The sequence below is a fragment of the Anser anser genome (assembly GCF_964211835.1).
Source record: "Anser anser genome assembly, chromosome: 7".
Lineage (NCBI taxonomy): Eukaryota > Metazoa > Chordata > Aves > Anseriformes > Anatidae > Anser > Anser anser.
The window spans coordinates 11,177,457-11,196,470 of NC_139727.1; the positions used below are offsets into that span (position 1 = coordinate 11,177,457).

The 19,014-nt window shown below is 42.5% G+C and overlaps 1 protein-coding gene across 8 annotated transcripts in view; it reads left to right on the forward strand.

Annotated features, from left to right (window-relative positions):
• The first annotated feature begins 411 nt into the window (after positions 1-411).
• WAPL (WAPL cohesin release factor) overlaps positions 412-19,014 on the forward strand; it is a 74,271-nt gene continuing 55,668 nt past the window's right edge. For 2 of the 8 annotated variants that reach the window (XM_083845379.1, XM_083845380.1), the window contains exon 1: positions 6,800-7,323. In XM_083845379.1, coding sequence (XP_083701505.1) covers positions 6,822-7,323 — 502 coding nt within the window. In that variant the 5' untranslated portion in view covers positions 6,800-6,821. Of the gene's footprint in view, positions 560-3,495; positions 3,797-4,023; positions 4,129-6,799; positions 7,324-19,014 lie in introns of those variants that run through there. The other 6 variants (XM_083845375.1, XM_083845377.1, XM_083845374.1 and 3 more) reach the window with 6 other exon arrangements.

Below are 19,014 nucleotides of genomic sequence, written 5' to 3' on the forward strand. Positions count from 1 at the left end.
CAGGTCTCCCCTCCTCCCCTCCCACCCCTGCGCGCTCTGTCTGATCTGAGCGCTGCAGCTCTCGGCACAGCTGTTTTCACCCACTCCCATGCTGCCACTGGTGGTTTTGCTGAACTTCTCCAGCACACATTAGCAGTGATACTAATGTATAAATAACTATTTTCAGAGCTGCTTCAGAGAGGTTGACTAAAGCATGGTAATTAGTTACTTAATGTGTCTCTACCCTCCCTTCTTTGCTATGCAAATAGGAAGGGGGAAATTCTAGCCCCAGTGAAGTGAAATGGCAGAGCCCTGAGTGCTCTCACCCAGGTGTGCAGGGTGACACTTGAAGGACAGGAACAGGAGGAGACAGACATTTCACAAAGAAAAAGCAAAACACATTGAAATGTTTAACATTTTAAGTGGTACTAATTGAGACATGAAAGCACTGCAGCAGCTGTGAGTGCAGCAGGAACAGCAGGACATCCTCTTCTTCCCCATCCCTTCCCACCTGCAGAAGAGGTGAGGAAGGAAGTACTGTAGGAAGCTGGTGAGAACATGGGAGGCAAACAGTGACTAGGTGAGACACAGAAGAAGGGGGAAGAGGAGAAGGAGGAGGTGCTGAGTGGACTCAGGTGCCACTGTGTTTCGTAGTTCTGGGGGAAAAGTTCTGGGCATTAGGAAAATGGGGAGAGCCTGCTTGTGAGTTGCTTGTTGGGTAATGCTTAGGAGGGAAGCGGGGCAGTGGGTTACTGAATTTATTTTCCCTTGGTGGGAAAAGGAGCGAAGCAAAGATGCATTACGATGTTAATTTGTATACTTGATATAAAGGGTACCTACTGCTATGCTCCTCCTAAAAATCTGCTTGTAGCCTCATGTTAAGCTGTCAGATGCTCACTTTGACTATAAGGCAACGCTGCGAAGCCTTCCTGGCAGTTTCTGGAAGGACACCGCGGTCTTCATCTTCTGCATATCTGCTGCATGGGAAACCTTCCATTTACCTGCAGTGTTGCCTCTATTTTCTTTTGGAAGAAAATCTAATCTGAAACAGTTTAAAATGTTTTAATGTCTGCCGTAAGATTGAATTCTGTGAAAGGCTCTGTACTAGGCTACAGCTTATTTTGAAAAATCTGGCTTGTAATTTCCCATCCCCTGCCCTGAGATCTCAGCACAGAACCTCAAAAAGAGAACTGGGAGGGCCGTAGGGTGTATTAAGATGAGATGTATCCAAATAACTGTCTGTCCTTCTTATACATTCCTCCTCCTCCTGTTTCACTTCTCTCTCTCATCTCCAGCTTTGATGCCTTTGTGCTGCATCCTTCAGTGCTTTCTAACTTTATTATACGTAGTAAAAATGTTAGTTTCTTTTGAGGGGGGAGTTACGGAATGCAATAGTAAAGCTGTATGACATACACTGGCTTTCCAGAGTAAGTTTTTAAGATGGAAAAGCTGGAGATGTAAGATGGCTGCTTACCACCCACTGCTTTCTTCATGGAGGCAAATGCCAAACTGAAGTGTTTTGTGTGGTTTGTTTCTTGTGAAGTTTGTGGTAGGTTTTTTTTTTTTTTTTTTTTGGATGAAGGGAGATGGCAACTATCAATAATAGAATTCCACACAAGGAATAAGATGCCCGTTGAATTCCACCCTTTATGAGAACTAAACTTACCTACTGCCAAAAGTAGATGGGGTTTGGCTTTTATTTGCTCTGTCTTGTTGCCTGCATATTTGAGGTAAGCCAGATAAAATGGAAATAGCAAGGTTTAACATGTTAATTGCCAAAAGTACTGAGTTACTGGGAGTAAAATTTTCAAACGTATCTAAAGTAAAGTAGGTGTGGAAAAATTGTCCCTCATTTCAGCTGCTTTTTATCATAACAATGTTTGGTTCCCGTGATCATTTAGGTAAAAGGTTTTACTGGACTTACAGGCTTCTGCTGATACCTAAGATAGGACAGTCAGCACATAAATTAGGTTAGTATCGTCTGCTAGTCATGTGGAATGCCACCATGACCACGAATCTGCAATGTGTTAGATTACTCTGTATGGAGATTTTATGAAGACTAAAAATACTGTTGGAAATACAAAGATAACCCATGTTTTCTAGGGTTATATGAGAGCTTTCAAATTATACCCAGTTATAATCGCTATACCACAAAATTCTCTAAATTACTGTTTAAATGATATAAGTAGCTCAGGCTTTAAGTCAGGAACTTATTTAATTTCATTTCAATTTTTAACATAACTTTATATCCAAATAGATTTAGAAACTATTTCCAAATAGTTTCTTGGTTTCAATTCCATATTCTTCACTTCTGTCTCGGGATAATTCTTTTAATGTTGTAAAGAACTCCAGAGAGCCTTGAGGTATTTTGAGCTCTCACAGTGCTGTTCTTCCCTCTTTGTCTAACAGATCAGTCACCAAATAAGACTTTTAAACTCATGCAATGGATAGCTAAACCAGTTTGAGTTTTGCATGCTGTTTTACTCTTGAAGTTTAAACAAGCTAATTAGTAACTCTGATACAAGAATACTCACAGGAAGAAAAACACTTATCCCCTTTTATATTCAAATTATGTACTTTAAAATTTGTAACCGGTTTTCCATAGCTCTTCCATAACTAAGTCAGCTGTTTAAGGTATAAATAAACCCGTAAACCTTCTTTGAAACATAATAGGCACTTCTATGATATTTCCGATCGCCTTGTATTTCTCACAAGGCCCAGTTTATTTTATCTTCACTTTCTTGAGCACCAACTGTACGGTGTTTTTTACAGAGCACGTTCAGAGTGTGTTCTTCAGAAGTTGTACCTACGAGCTTGTGATGTATCAATAGGTGGCAGGTAAAGGCAAGCAATTGGTTTACTTGAGGGATCATTAAACAAAACATTAATCTTACATCCCTTTATTGAAAGCCATTAACTTGCATTGGATGAAGTAAAGATTAAGAAAAAAAACATGTTTCTTAACCAGAAGTATTGAGACAACCCTAACCTCGTGTGTGCAATGAAATAGGCCTCTTATTTTTGTTACTGCTTAACATAAATAAATAGCGTTTGGCACATGTATTTTAAAACTGTTTCGCAGCGGGCTAGTGTGACCAGACGGGTTGTGAAACCACTTCAGGTTCCAAGGCTGGGATTTTTAAAATTATTTTCCACTTTTGCGTTGTTATTTCACTATATGCGAGCGCCTCTGAGTCTCCAAGGTGCGCATGAACACCCTGTACGTGGGTGGAGGTGTTGACTTGGGTGGCAGCGGCAGCACGCTGCAGGCCGGGCCCCAGCCCCGCGGGCACGGAGCCGAGCGGGGCCGCTCCCTCCCGGGCAGGCCGCCTCCCGTGGGGGGGCTCCGGGCGGGCCGGGCTTAGGCCGCCCCCAGGCCTCGGGCCCCGCGAACTACAGCACCCAGCAGGCACCGCGCGGCGCGGAGGGGGCGGTGCCGGCGAGGCGGTGCGGAGCGCAGGCGCGGCGGCGTCGCGCTGCGTTGAGCAAGGCGGGGTGCGATTGGCTGCGGGCGGCGGCCGGGCGTGGGCCGCGCAGTGACGGAAGGAGCGGGGCAAATGGCGGCGCGATGGTCCCGGGCCCCGGCCCCCGCGCGGCGCTAAGCCCGGCGCGGAGGAAGCGGCGCCGGAGGAGGCGGCGCCGGGGGCCCTGACGGCTCTAACGGCTCTAACGGCCCGCGCGGCAGCGCCACCGGCGGGGGAGCCCCGGCGGGCAGCGCCTCGGCCAGGCGGCGGCAGCGAGCGGCGCCCACAGCCCCGGCCCCAGCCCGCAGCGCGCCGGGAGCGGGCCCGGCCCCGCCGCCACCGCCCTCGCCCAGGTGGGTCCGGGACCGGGCACCGGCGGCGGAGCTGGAGCCGGGGGGGGGGGAGGACGCGGCGGAGCTGGAGCCGGGGGGGGGGGAGGACGCGGCGGGGCCCGGCCGCTGCAGGCCGCGGGGGGGGGCCGGGCCGGGGCCGTGCGGTGCGGTGCGGGGCTGCCCCGCGCCCCGTCCGGGGGGAGGGGGCGGCCGGAAGGGAAATGACATCAGGCGGCGGCGGGCGGGCACGGCCTGACCCGGTTCCGCCCGCGGGGGAGGGAGGCAGAGGAGGAACTGTCACCGCGGGGCCTCGGCAGCGCCCCGCTGCCGGCCGCGCTCCGTCCCTCGCTTATGTAAGGGAGCGGGGCCGCCCCAGGCGCTGCCTGCCCCGCCGGCCCGGGCCCGCCGAGCCCCCCCGCCAGGCGGGAGGTTCATTTCCCGGCCTCGCTCTGGGCTTCCTGCGCCGCTCCGGGGAGCGCAGCGCGTTGCGAGGGGAGAGGGGGCAGGCAGCGGGGGCAGGGGGAGGCTGGCCGGGGTTTTTGCTTCACTCTAAGCAAAAAGCGGGGCAGAACTGTAAGTAACGAGTAAAAATCCAGCCCCGTGCGTGTTCAGAGGTCAGGAAGCGCATCTGTACTTCCTTCTTTTTAATCTTAGGCTGAGCTGTGCGTTCATACCGTGTAGTACTTATCTTCCCTCAATACTTAGCTTTCATCCTGTTCACATCCTATAGAATATACATCAGAGCATTGATCGCTTGATTCAGAACTTCTTAGGAAACAATCTTGATTTTTAAACCTATAAATAGGTTGATCTATATTTTGGAACTCTGCTTTCTGAAAATGAAGTCTTCTTGACTACAAAAACCTTCTCTTTAAAGCTGCAAACCAAGTCTCTTCAAATATGTCATTATTTTTGCAGGTGCTAAAAATGTAGTGTTGGAAATATTTGAGTCAGGCTTTAGGAGAGGAAAATTCGCTTGTTGCGAGTCTTTTTCTCACGAGAGTTACACAGAAATTCAGATGTTAATAAACATTTCAATTTAGTTTCAGTCATTGTAAAAACTGGCCTTTCCTGTATGAAGTGTTCTGGTGTTGCAGTTGTAAGCATTTTCAAATGGCCTAAAGTAGAGCTAGTTACTCTGGTTTGGGGGAAGATCTTGGTTTTGCTCTTGGATGGAAGATAGGAGATGAGCTACCTACAGGGGAGCAAAAAGTACTGGTTTGGCAGTGTCGTGCTTGGAGCAGCACGCAGAAGGCTCACGGCACTGTGAGAAAAGGGGTCGGAGATGGGGTTGAAGAGTAACAGCCACCAGCAGCACTGGTGGTCTGTTTAATTTTCAGCAGTGATCAGAAACAGTCTAGGGAGCAGCAGAATTCTGGTCGGTAGGTAAGCACGTGCCTTTACCGCCCATCTGCTAAACTGCTGGGGAGAGGAGTGTTTCCCCAAACGGTTGTTCCCTTACCTTTGGCATCACAACACCGCCTGGCTGGTAAACTTCCAAAGCTCAAATTTGATACTCTGAATTCACCAGGGCTTAAAGCTGGGCCTAGGAATTGCTTAGTGCATATAGTGAGTGAAAGTTAGCCTGGCCTGATAAAGGGAGGCTACCGTGAGTGGGACTGTCTTGCTAGAACTAAGTGGTGGAACGACATTTCTGGAAACGTCTGGCTCTTTTGGCAGAAGCTATGCTAGTGCTTCAGGTTGATAAACTGTGTGTGTCAAGATAAAAACGTGCAGAAAGACGATATACCATTTATTAAGTGGAATAATAATAAAGAGTATTGTCTGACAAATAGTTCCTATGGTAACCGTAATAGTGATGGCTGTAAGCCCTATTTTTGATATACTTTCCTGTAAATGAGGGCAGTTGACACTTAAAAAGTTGGATTTCTCTGAAATGCTCCCCTTCCATCCCTTAGCAGGCTTTTCTCCCCTATGGAGAGCAGCTTAAGACAGAAAGATGGACTTGATTAGATTAAGACCGACTATAAAGAATTACAATTTCCTATTGATGTTTGGGCCAAAATAAAAAAGGAGGCACATGCTGGTGTCTTAAAGAGTTACACTTGTTTTTATGTTGTCATTTGTTCTATAGTTGGACTACTTGTTTTTTTGGGGGGGGAAACCAACAAACTGGTCTGTCATCCTTCTTAAATCGAACAAAAGTAGGAATAGAACGCATGCAAGGAGCAGTTTAATTTTAATTTTAAGCAGTGTTCCGGTTTAATTTGTTTATATTTAAACTTGATTCTTCTGGCAGAGCAAGCTGTGAATCAGGCTGCAGTTGTAACAGCCAGTGGACAGTCAGGGTTTGTGCTCGTCTGCGTAACGTGTCCTCCATGTTCCTAGCAAGGGACTGTCTCCTTGTCCCTGTCCCTTGATCGAATCACGTGCTCGTGGAGGCTTGCTGTGTACCAGTCTTTACCGTGACTGTGCAGATAAACGTGCTTGCTAAGTAGGTCCGAGTGTGTGCAGAGAAGAATGTGGAGTTGTCATCATTATTTGTGATGAATTAGTGTTTAAAGTGTCTGTAGCAACTGAAATACTTTGAAAATCCTTATATTTTTCTACAGAGAATCTAAAACCATACAGTAGTATTGGACTCTAGCAGAGAGCTGCACCTTCGGATGTGGTGAAAATACTGTTTAGTTTTCTGCTGATGCTTTGTGAGAGGAGTACCTTCTATACTTCAAAATCCAAACGTAGAACAAAGCAATACCAAAAGTAATATATTTGTAGCATATTTTTCATAAGGCCTTGTTGTGCTATGTCTTGTTTTATAAGTGTGCAAGGAACTAAACTTTGCGTTGTGTTGGTAGATGAGCTGCTCATTGCAGAAACCTCAGATGTAGTGATGTTCACAGGTAGATGAGTTAGTCCTTAGAAAGGAGCAGGTGATTTGTCTGTCTAGAGCTTATGCAGAACGTAACTTTCGCCTATGCTTGTAGGCCCAATAAATGGCAGAGGTGCAATCATTTGTACTAAAAAGTTTGTGAATTTGTTTCTCTCTTTCTTTTCCAACAGAGAATATGAAACAGGAGCCAAAATGACATCCCGATTTGGAAAGACCTACAGCCGGAAAGGGGGAAACGGCAGTTCAAAGTTTGACGAAGTGTTTTCCAACAAACGGACCACCCTTAGCACAAAATGGGGAGAAACCACCTTCATGGCCAAATTAGGACAGAAGAGGCCCAGTGTCAAACCAGATATTTCCGAAGTTCCTAAAAAACCCAAAGTTGAAGATGAGGTAACAGAGGATCCGTTTGGATTTGACAGTGATGAAGAATCTCTTCCTGTGTCTTCAAAGAATTTGTCACAGGCTAAAAGCTCCTCTCAGCTGGACCCCAGTGAAGCTGCTCAGTCTGAGGACTTTGCTTCTCTCCTTGAAGCTAACAACAGAATTAATCAGCCAGACAGCGGAGAAAACATTGCATCCAGCAAGCAGATACCTTTTGACAATACTGTTCCTCTCTTAAAAGAAAAGAGCACAAGCAAAAATGCGGAAGATGGAGAAAGCAAAGGCAGCAGTGCTAAACTTGTACCTGCAGGTACGTTTACTCAACTGTCCACTTAGTTTTATTTGTTTTTTTGCTATTCTACATTTAGACTTGGTGCTTTCTGGGGTTGGTTAAATGTTCTAATCAAACTGTAGCACAACTCATTCTTCATGTAGAGGATATTTTTACTAAATACTTTTAACTAAAAGTGCCAAAAAACATTCTGTATTTTGCATTTTGGCCTGAGATCCTTGGTACACAAATCCTTATGGCTGCAAATTCAGATACAGTGCTTTAGGTTCCACGTGGTATTTTAGTCTACCTTGTGTAGAATGGAATAATAACCTTCCTTTTTAAAATTCGTTCTGACCTCAGTGCTTCTGTCTTTTTTAAGACATGTTACATAGTGATGGGTTGGTAGTGGTAGAATGCCTGATTTTTGAGTAATTGGCTCTAATTTAATGCAGGTACATGGGTACTTCTGTGCAGGTACAGCTTATGATCTGCCTGTTCAGTGATTTGTATGGAAAAAGTAGTCTTCTGAACTTTAGCTGCCTAGAGGTCTGTATTTTTTTTTTTAATTAGCACATTTTTATCAATGTGTATGTAAAGAGCTTCAGATCTATCAAACAGAATTCTGTTAAACTTTTAGGAGCTCTTTTCAGACCCAAACAGTTTGTAAGAGATCTTTATAGCTTAGAAAGGGAATTCACAGACCCCATGGTGCTGAATGCTTCTATAATTTTGTTCAAGTCATTCTTAGACAAGATCACATGTCATATCTCATTAGAAGTTTTCATATAATGGGCTGATTAAACCGTAGCTTCTAAAATTGGGCAGAAGATCACATTAGATGAACCTTGATGAAGCTGACACCTACTGACTTGCTCTGGATTATCATAATCAACTTTAATGAGAAGAAGTTATGTAACTTTGAATTCTCAGATACAGTTAACTTATTCCTGGGATCAGAAATTTGAGTGGACTTTTTTGCAATAGACAAGAAAGATGCTGAATAGTGCAAGATACGCATAGCTTAGTAATTTGTGAAATAATCTTACTCAAGAAAAAGCATGTAATGTTGATGGGACTTTAGTTTGACAGAAGGATTGGTGGGATATGTAGTGTTCTTTCAATTTTACTCTTATTTTTGTTACTGAAATTTTCCTGTTTTTCATATTCTTTTTGCAATTTTTTATCTGTAAGTATGGAACACCTTCAGTCTGGAAATAAAATTTATGTTTTGCTAAGTTTGAATTTGCTTTTCTTAAGAGATTGGAGAGATTCATCCCCCAATATTTACAAGGAATGAAATAGTAATGAGTTTTCCTGATTGTTGATGTGAGAACATAGCAGAGCAGATTTTAGAATGAAATAGCTTCCACATAGAAGAGCCTTGTTAGAGGAGTATTTTTCAGGTAGGAAAATAAAATATATGAGCTGTGGGGAGAAAATTTGTGTCGCATAAAAGGCTGGGAGGAACAGACCTCAGCAGTTTTATTGGTGCTTCGTTGTTCTGTTAGTGTGGAAAATAACAACATAGAATACTTAAAACAGAAAACCTTTTTGTAATTTGCCTGTGTAAATTGCAGAACTCCGTTAGACAGTGCCACGTATGCCATAAGTATATACGGCTCTGAAAGGGAGCTGATGAGTCTCGGTGGATGAGGCCGTCAGTGGTGGTGGTCTGGATGCCAAGAGGGAGGTTACCTCGACAGCTCACTGAAGGAACGAATGCTTGCCTCGCATGCTTTACTGAAGTATCTGGCACTGGCTGCAAATCAGCCAGCAAGTGAAGGACAAGGTGGTTCTTGGCCTGACAACGCTGTTGTTTCAGAATGTATTCTTATGGACGGTTTACACCCAGTCATATGAAGATATAAACCCATTTCATAACTCCCTGCTTCAGAAATCAAATACAACTGATAGCGAATCTTTGCGTAACATCTTATTTAATAACTGTAAGGAAACCAAGACTGGCAATGGTGTTTATTTTGGACAGGAAGTGTAAAAGTAACTTTGATAGTTTAAGCAGATGTTATGCTTGTGCGTGGACTTAACCAAAATAAATAAAAATGGTCCCTGAAAATGTCACTGAGAGCATTGAGCAATTAGAGAGAGTGGTGTAGTCAGCCACTATGAATGTAGCTACTTCAAAGGCTTCCTTGTTGCATTGACTAGTGAGTAAAGTTTGATGATACCGGGCTGTCTTTCAGACCTGCAGAGATTTAGTTTGCTTGATTTGTGATGGGGGAAGAGGGAACTTGGGGGAGAAAAACAGAGTAACAATAAAGAGGTTGTTTCTTGGTGTGTGGTCTCCTAACATATAGCTCATGTACTTGCACTGCTTCCAGATCCTTCCCTTCCCTAATGGTTCTCCCCTTCCTGGTGACTCTTGAACTCTGCCAGGTTCAACCAGACTTGTTCAAAGGGCTTACAGATTCTTGAGGGAGCAAGTTCTACCATAGTTGAAGAGAGGGAAGGAGGGGGGAAAAAAAAAGGCAGGCAGGTAGAACAGTATTAATATTCCCAGTGTGAGGGGGACTGCAATGTGAGCTCAACTTTAACCCACACACAACAGTGTATGTCTAGTAGAGGAGACTAGGCTAAGTCTGTACTGATGTTCGTGTTGTGCTTGTTAACTTAAGTGCAATTTACGAGTCCTTGTCATGATATTGAATGGACAGTGCATGAGCCAAGGTCTCAGGGCTCCCTGATAGCATGTGCCATCGCTGGATCTTAATCCTTATCCCAGAATAAGGTGAAAACTGAGACTGAACACAGCTAGCTGAGAACTATGGTTTGATCTGCTAACTTTGCTCCAGATGAGGCTCCCTGCCTCAGTGCTTGTTTCTTTGGTTGTTAAAATGGTGGTGATGCAACGTCAGTTAATTTTAACTACTGTTTGGTATTAAAAAGCAGTCCCCTTTTTTGATTGTTTTAATAGTTGTGCAACCTTGTTGTAATGCAGTTGGGGATCTGTGTCGTTTATTTAAAATGGTGTGCCTTACTGTTTTTTTAATAGCCTTCAGCTAGTACTTGTAACCATCTCATTTTAAAGGCTTTGAGAAGCTCTTAATGTGGAAAGCTTCTCATAATCTTACCCTTATGTTGCTAGATCGAGACTTAACACTGTCTGAAGAACGTTCATGAGTAATCCTGTATGTAACAGGTAATTTACAGAGAGTAGGAGTTTAGGTAACTTAAATAGCAAAAGAGTGTTCTGTATTAGTAGTCGCTGCTAGGTCACCTTTGTTAAGGTAGAACTTGGTAGCTAGCAAGTAAGTTGAGTCACTTGAAAATTATCAAGCTGCTAATTCATATCAAGCAAAAATACAACAGTTTATTAGTTAGGTAAACCTTTTATGAGATACTGGCAGTGGAGTAAGATGAAAACCTACAGATCCATACTTAGTTGGATTTCTGAAATACCCTGGTGATTTTTTTTAAATGTTAAACTTATTCTGTGAAGCATAAACTAAAACAGTATTTGACGCTGGATTCATGTTCACACAAGTTTTAATATAAAAACACTTAAAGCACTGCAGAGCAAATTGTGAGGTGCTAGTTTCAAAAAATTCTCTAATAACTCTTTTGTTAGAATATGTTAGCTTGTCTGTTGAAATCAATGTTGTGTATTTTTTCAGGTGAAATGTCAAGTCAAAGCGTGATGCAATTTAAGAAATGGTATGGCATTTTGTAACTACGTTAGTGTATGACTATATTTCAAAATGGGTAACTCTCGTTTCCCTGCTCCAGCCACTTCGGTTTAGGGAAATGCTGCTTATGCACTTCTGCCATTCTTACCACACGGTGAGTTTGCTGTCAGCCTTTGTGGCATCCTTCTTTAACTCGGGCTTCTGGAGGCTCTACTCCAAGGTGTCGATGTACTTAGGCAGAAAGGGCACTCGTGTCGAGTGATGTTTCAAGTGGTTGGATGCGTCTCATCTGTGTGTGCCTCGTTCCTGTTCCTGGACTGTGTAATAAGACTGCTTAGATTAATTCTAAGTTAAAATCTAGGTATTTTAAATGGGCATGGATTGCTTTAAGTCTTTTGTGTTTTAAACCCTGTGAGTTCTTGAAAATATGTTTTATTTGGTGTAGAGAAACAGAAAACAGGATGGTTTAAAATGTCTTCTCAGAATACAGAGCAGTGTAGGAGTGGTATCCCTTTCTGCTGTGTTGTGGTGTTAAGTATAGTTTTTGGGGTTACTGTCTAGGCAGTGCAATTTGAGTTCGTGCTTTTTTTGTTTTTTTTAAAAGAATAAAAGGACAAATGATAGCCTATCAAGTATTTGTGAAACTTTTGTTTCTTGCCGAACATTTAGAATATTTATGAAAAATGCTCTACTGCATATTGTCATTTGTTATGTAGTAGTACTCAAACAAATCTTTGTTCCCTAAGTTCTTTCACTTATGAGACCGTAAGGAAAAAATTGGCTGTGTGGTGTGTGCTATGTAGTTCTTATGTATTTCTAGGTAGGTTTTTAATGCCCTTGCTTCTTGCTCGGGGCTCATGTATGTATCAGTAGCAAATCAAAATGACAAATGCGATCCTGCTTAATAACTTGGGCTTATGCAGTGCAGAAGTGAATGATTCAGCTGTGCTTAACCACTTCAGGACCCACTATGCAGAGTCTGGCTGTATTTAGCTGCTCAAAAGGAGTACTGAGGGAGTAGTGTAACTTGCAGAAAATGGTTGCTCTGAAAAGAAGATGGTTCAAGTCACTGTGTCTGTTCCCTGCAGGCGGTCTTGCTAGAACCATGACGGATGTGTCTGCAAAGCCTCTGCCACCTGATGATGTGGGTGGTGGAGCCCTATCTTCAGAGCAAAGTTTCAGCTTCTCAGCTCTGAGTTTGGTACCACTTCGTAATTACATTTGGTAGCAAGATTTGCCAGGGTCGTATCTTCAAATTCCTTTTTAAGCTTCTATTTTAACAGTGGCTTGGACATTTAAGATAATACTTAGACTTGAGTAATCTTACCTTATCTTCCTTTGCAGGGCTGTTTAGTACAATTTATTTACCTCTTAGGGAAGAATTTCAGTTAAGTCATGTTCTGTCCAAAAATGGAGCAAAAAGTTGGGGGAAACTGAATGAGGTCTGTGCGTTTGGCTGTCTTAGGAGACAGCTGGTAGCAACCATGATTAAAAAGAACAGCAGCTGTCCTCGGACTGGCTCAAAGCATTAGAAAACTGATAGCAAGGAAGGGGAAAGGTTTGAAAGAAAATATGTACCCATAGAATTTCAGTGTTGTGAAGCTTGTCTAGATGGCTGCAGTTAAGTTGGGCGTACAGGTAGCTGGAGTTTATCTGCTCAAGTCTTTTCTTCTTTCTGTAGTTTTTATGTTTCCACTTTTTTGAAGGGGGAAGTTGTCCCGTCTCCCCATGCACGCAGTTTCCTTGCTGTGATGGTAGCCCAAGTTCAAACTACTGTGATGTGGGTGCTCTTTTTTTTTTTTTGCTATAACTCAGATACTTCGAAGATTCCCTACTTGTCCCCTTCCCCATAGACATTTTTCAAAAGTCTATAAGGACTGAAATTCTTCATAAATTTCAATATTTATACCGATTTGCTAAAATAGCAATACTGGAGGAAACAGTGTTTGGGAAGCAATCTTCTGGTTTCTGCAACCCATTTTTCCTAATGAGAGGAAAAGGTACTCTGTATGTCTACATACAGAGCACATGATTTTTTTTTTTAAATGTGTAGCTACCCTTTCCCAAATTATAGTGAGCTTCTTAACCCCACTTTTAGAATCTATACTTTAAAAATCGTTCTTTATTTATAGACTTCATTCATACACTTCGTTTTTTAAAAGATCGAGTTTTTGACTGTCAGAAGGTCTCTTGCCAAGAGCTTCTCTCATGTTTAACAAGTTGAAATAAGTTAGTATTCAGAACAGTTGTTCGGTGCTTCTAGAAGAAAGCCTGTTAACAGGCATGCTGCTTAAGCTGACCAAAGTATGCAGGGAAGCAGAAAACGGTTGGTAAGGCAGCCATTTCAGGTTCAAACTGCTGAGATCTGCGTTAGTATTACTACCTTAAAATTAACTATGGAAAATGTTCTTCAAATTCCAACTGTTAGCTCATATGTTCATACAGGAAACTGCTACTGTATTCAGTAAAGGGTTTCAACATATTTATGAGTGGTGTCTGAACCCAGACTGACTTAGGAGTCTCAGGATGCATTTGTTCTAATGGTTATTAGTGCTGCTATATTACTTCTGTGTGGTAAGCCCTTCTGAAAAAAGTTGGTGCCAGCTGTTTGTGTTGCCCATGGCACTGTCTGGCGTTCCCTGAGAGGGGGAAGTGGTTCGCTTCCTGGATCAGCTTTCCTCCTGCTGCTCTCAGCAAGTGATGCCCTCCAAACTACCAAGGAGGACGAATGTGGCTGTTCACTGGACTTTCTGTCAGAGGCGAAGGCATGATAGAGCTCTGAAAACTCCTGCTGTACTGAGTATAGCAGCTCTTCTGACAGTTGGATTCAATGTTGGACAAAGTCTCATCGCTTCAAGACTGTTTTAGTTTTAGACTTCTGACCAAATGGTCTTGCTTGCACTGTTGTAGAGTTCTTCATTGCGTAATTCTTCATTGTTAGATGAAAAAGGAAGGAATTTTAGCATTACTTATTAAAACCGTGGTCTCTCCTACACTTCAGAGAGCTGTGGACTTTGGTAACAAATTGGGTGTGAGCATTGATAACGTGCTCCATGGTATTTTTGTTTTTTTTTTTTTTACGTAATAAATCAGTGTATATAGAGTCACATTATAACTTAGATTGTTATCACTGTGGATAGATAGAAATGCAAGGCAATAAGGTTAAGAAACAGTCGTGTTTCTCTTGTGGGTATATACTTGTGGAAGAAAAACAGACTTTAAGTGAGGTTTAAGTAATGTTGTAGAAGATTTTAAGGCAAGATTAGGAAGAAGAGTGGAGGAGAAAGGTCAGTTTCTCCACCTGTAAAAGACAAGCTGAAAGACTAATATATATAACTTGGATGAGAATACCTATCTGGGAAAATAGAAAGGACTGAAGTGCAAGGGGTCATTTAAGGAAACTAGTAGGGCTTAAATTTGATAGAAATTGAGAGACAGGGTATAGCTGATGACAAGCAACCTAGGCTAATTTTTACTTACATTTTAAATGGAGGAGGAAGCGCCTTCAGTAGCGAAGGAGTAAATTAGTCATTGTAGCTTTGTTTCTCACTTCCCCAGAAATGTTTGCTGGGAAGGCAGTCGTGCTAAGCACGATGCTGTGTGCAGTTTGGCCAGGTAAGTACGTGTAGATTGCTATGAAGATGGTGATGAGCTGTGCAGTGACTGAAGATGCAGTGAAAGACCGGTGACCAGGCAGAAAATCTGCTGATTGCTGGCTGAAGAGGTGGTAGGTGAGAGGAAAAGCAGTTAGATTGTTACTTAAAAATAAACTTCCTATGTCTTTGAAAATTAGGCCTGGGATAAAGGCCTAATGTAGTGTAATCCAGAACTCGATTCATCTACTTAAGCTTGTTAAATAGTAAATTTGGACTTTTCATATAAAGTACTTAAGAATTTTCACTTTCAGGGTGTAACAAGAAAAGCAAACTATTCTTAAGGAAAGTAGTTCTGTGATAGCAGTAAATTAAATCTCATCACTTCAGGGTTTTCAGTGGAATTCTGCGAAGTAGGGATGCAACTTAAAGTATCTGCAAAGAAGCAAAACAGTGTCTGTCCAACCTGCACGTGAACTTAATGGGAACTCATTTTGTTTCAGAGAGAGTGAAGAACGAGAATTACGTAAGAATCAGTAATCATAGCTTTGGATTTGGTGGTTCTATAATTTTAGCTATTTCGGTGATTGTCAGCCATGAAACTGGTCTTGAGAGTCTAATCTTTTGAGGCTCTTACACTTCTTATCTTATGTTTATGCTTGCTAACAGGCAGTGCTTTGCCAGATCTTGCAGGCATCAGTGGATAATGATGTTATCTAAGTGGTAAATTTTTGCTCGTTTCTTAGAACTGTATATTTTATATCCATAAGCTTTTTTTTCTGTTCCCCAGCTGTTCACTCATAGGCAGAAAACATAGCAAAGGAGTCTACTCTAACCTTTTCTCCTTACCAACCAAAACATTTGATTTCCAATATAGAGAAGAGGAGAGAAACTAATGAAACTCATTTTCATATTTGGAGGAAAACATGGCTTTTCTGTGGTTAGTAAGTCTGCTAGTTTTCTGTCCAAACCAAAGAAGACACTGTATGTCTTGTTTGGGCTCTCTTCCCAGAAATGAAGATTATGATACAAGCACTTGGTAAAGATTTGTCTTTTTCCTTTAGCTTGGCCAGCTTTGAGTTGTAAAGCGATGTAGTTTTATGCCCTGAAAAATTGGTGACAGTAAAATGAAACTACAATAAATGAGTGTTTGGGAACATCAGGCAGAGCTATAGCTCATAATGAGCTTACAAACTGTTTCTTGTCTCCTGTGTCAGTGGTCTGTTCACGTGCTGTGTCCTGTTAATGTATGTGCCCTCAATAGCTGGCGATATCAGAAGGTCTCGGATACCAGTTTTTATTTTTAATCTTACCGCTGCTGCCTTCTTGATGTTTCTTTTTTCTTGGTGATGCATCTGTCTGGGTAGTGAGGTCTCATTTGAAGAGAAATAGAGGAATGTGAGGTTGGCATTGTGCCACCTGCCTGCCCTTCTAAAGATGTCATTGCCTCTGACTAACTTTAATGTCTATACATTGGCAATAAATTCTGTGAATTTCTGTGGTTTAGAGTAAAGGAAACCTAGTTCAAGTCTGTAGATCTGTTTCCTCTGTGTAGTAAGTCAATTATGTTCTTTTCAGTTTTAAAGCGAAGGCTTCCCCAGCTCGTTACGTGGCAGTGAAGGAGCGTAACATCTCATTGCACACCAGCTGTGGAGGGCAGTATGTGTATCGTAGCTTCAGGATGCTTCGGTTGGCAGCCATCAAGAATTGGTACAAGTGAGAGAAAACTAACCTGGAGTGAAGTTAGTGGGGCTGATGTTTAATACTGGCAACTCTTTCTAGAGTAAGAGAAATAAGCATTCATTTTGCATACGTGACAATATTTTGATATCTTAGCCTGTTTTCTTAGCATTGCAAGACTACTGTTGACTGTTGTTTTGTTCTCTTCACTTCCCTAGTAACTTTGGTTCCAGTTAGCCAGTACGGGTCAAATCTTGAGTGCGAAAGAGAGATTTCAGAGATAGTGGTATTTCAAATGTTGTGGAAAATGGAGTTGAACTGATTCATCTGTTGCTTTCCCTTCTCTATTCCCTGGATGCTTGTAAGGAAAATGCAGTTGTAAGCGGGTGCCTAACCCATCTAAAAGGTGGGACCTGCAGCCTGCGCTGCCTCCTGCCCCATCAAGTGGGCCAGTGCTGGGGGGCTGCAGGGACAGCCGTGCGGTGGGTCATGGTGCTTGGTCTGCTTGGTGTGCCCTTGGGCCCTGCTGAGCAGAAGCGAACCTCCAGAGATAGCGCTCTCGCAGGCGGAGGAGCTGGTCTGTGCTCACCGTAACTTCTCAATGGCAAGTAAGGCACTAAGGCTCTGCTGCTGGAATGTTAAGAGAAGAATACAGTGTTTGACTCCAGGCAGTTAGTGTCAGGCTGGAAATGGTGATTTGATTTTGTGAAGGTGAAATCGATGTTTTCAGACTCAGAGCCAAGCAGCTTAGTCGTGTAAGTTAAATGGAAATTAGATTAAACTGAAATAGGGCCTGAGGTGGGGTGTACATTTGCTGGTGGTTGGTTTGGATTGTGGTATTTTTGCCAACAAAAGTACTTGGTTTCCTAAAGGATTTCTTTCCATCAACTTTGTATAGGATTCCATCTTGGTTTATGCTGTACCCTACGGATCAGGGTATGAAATGGTTAACTGCAGATTGTTCCGTGATGGCAAGAGGGTTTATCAGAAAAGATAAATTTCAGTGTTTTCCTCTCCAAGTAAGAATGCTCAGTCAAACTCTGAATCTGCTGTGGGAAGTGGAAGGAGCCACTTTTATGACTTCCCCTTTCTGCATTGGCATGCTTACTGCTTTTAGGCCCTGCCTGGAGCAAATTTGGGCCAAGTTTGTATTAATGCAACTGTAAACACCATTATGGTGAGCCACGAGCAGGAATGAGGATGGCCGCTTGTAATGCGTACCCAGACGCTAAATGTGCAGCACTAGGTATTTAGTCAGTCGTTTCAATGGAGTTTCATTGCTGTAAATACTCGAGTATGTCACCAGTGATGATATGAGAAAATACCAGTTTGAGCCGTCTAAAGAATTCTGATAAAAATCTCAGAAGGTGTCCAGGCAACAAGATAAGTGGCTCCAGTTTGACAAAACAGAATGAGTATGGCAAGATGGATGAATCCTGGAGACGCTCCCAGCTCCTGGAGCACTTGTGTACCCGCTGGTGCTCCCGTCCTCTCCCCCTTCTCCCCATGTACTTTTTGGATGCTTTCTGCTATTCTCTAGCTATATTGTCTTTGACAACCACCAGACAGAAAACTCTGCATTAATTACTCACTGCTACAAGGCATCTTTGCCTGGCTACTCTGGGCTGTGCTGGCCTGCTGCAGCTCTCAGTATTGCAGCTGGGTTTTGCCTGGTCTGTTCCTTGTGGTATTTGCTGCTCGTTTTAGGTGCTGAGGCCATGCTCACGTGTCTTTGAACACTGCCTTATGCTTACAGGTGTTGGTCAGTGGCTGTTGCGGTTCTGTTGCTTATGCAATTAACTTCCCCTTACATTTACTTTGTGTTATCAGAGGAGAGAAGTAATGAATGTGCTCCATTGTGTGCAAAACAGTGGGGGGACAGACAGAAGTCAGGTTTAGAAATACTCGGGCTTCTGCGTTTTTAAAAAGCGTATACTTTGGTCTCTGTTTCTTTGCTGTTTTGAATACAGTGTACAATACAAAGTGACTGGAGTCACTTAGTCAACGGTGAAGGTAATTTGGTAGATGTCCTTTGTATTGGTTTTCAGGAATCTGTTTTTCTTATTCCATCATCAATCCAGAAGTGAAGCTTTTGAGCCATGTGAATAGAGCAATCCTTAAGAGTCCTCTTCTGCCTCTGCTATAGAGAGAGGTTTGTGTTACTGTGTCCTGCTCAACTGTTCCAGCGTGGCTTCTGCTCTGGAAAAGCTACTGGATTTAATTTTTTTGTTGTTCTTTAAAACAATATATAATTAAAGATCGAAGGTAAGAAGCATAATGGAAGTTGTCTGTCTTAGTTCAACTACAATTATTCCTGTGGGTGACATAGAATTAAAAAGGAAGTGATTCTTTTTACTCTGAAAGCAGTTTCTGGAAGCCTTGCAAATTTTTTTTTTTAAGACCTTTCACCATCTCAACAAGTCTGTATGGTGTTTTTTGCTATTAGCAGGATTGAACCAAATGTTTTGTGGATGAAGAGATTTTCTTCGTTGTGCTATGTGAAAACGAAAGAATTAATGATGCTTCTAAGGGTTATTTGGGAACACACTTTGAGGTAGTTTTTTCAGAGAAAAAGCCTTTTAAGATAAGGGTGAGATGTATTATGGGTGCTTAATGAAAAAATGAAGTTGAAATCTGAGACATCTTAAAGTCAAAATTATAAGAGATATCCAGCTGAAGAATGTAGGTGTGATATCTCTAAAGGAAATACCTTTCCTTTTCTTAAAAAAAAATAAATCCAAATAAACGAAGTCTAGAATAGCATTCTCCCTTTGTATGCGACCTTGGAAATGAAAAGCCGAGTAGTAGTT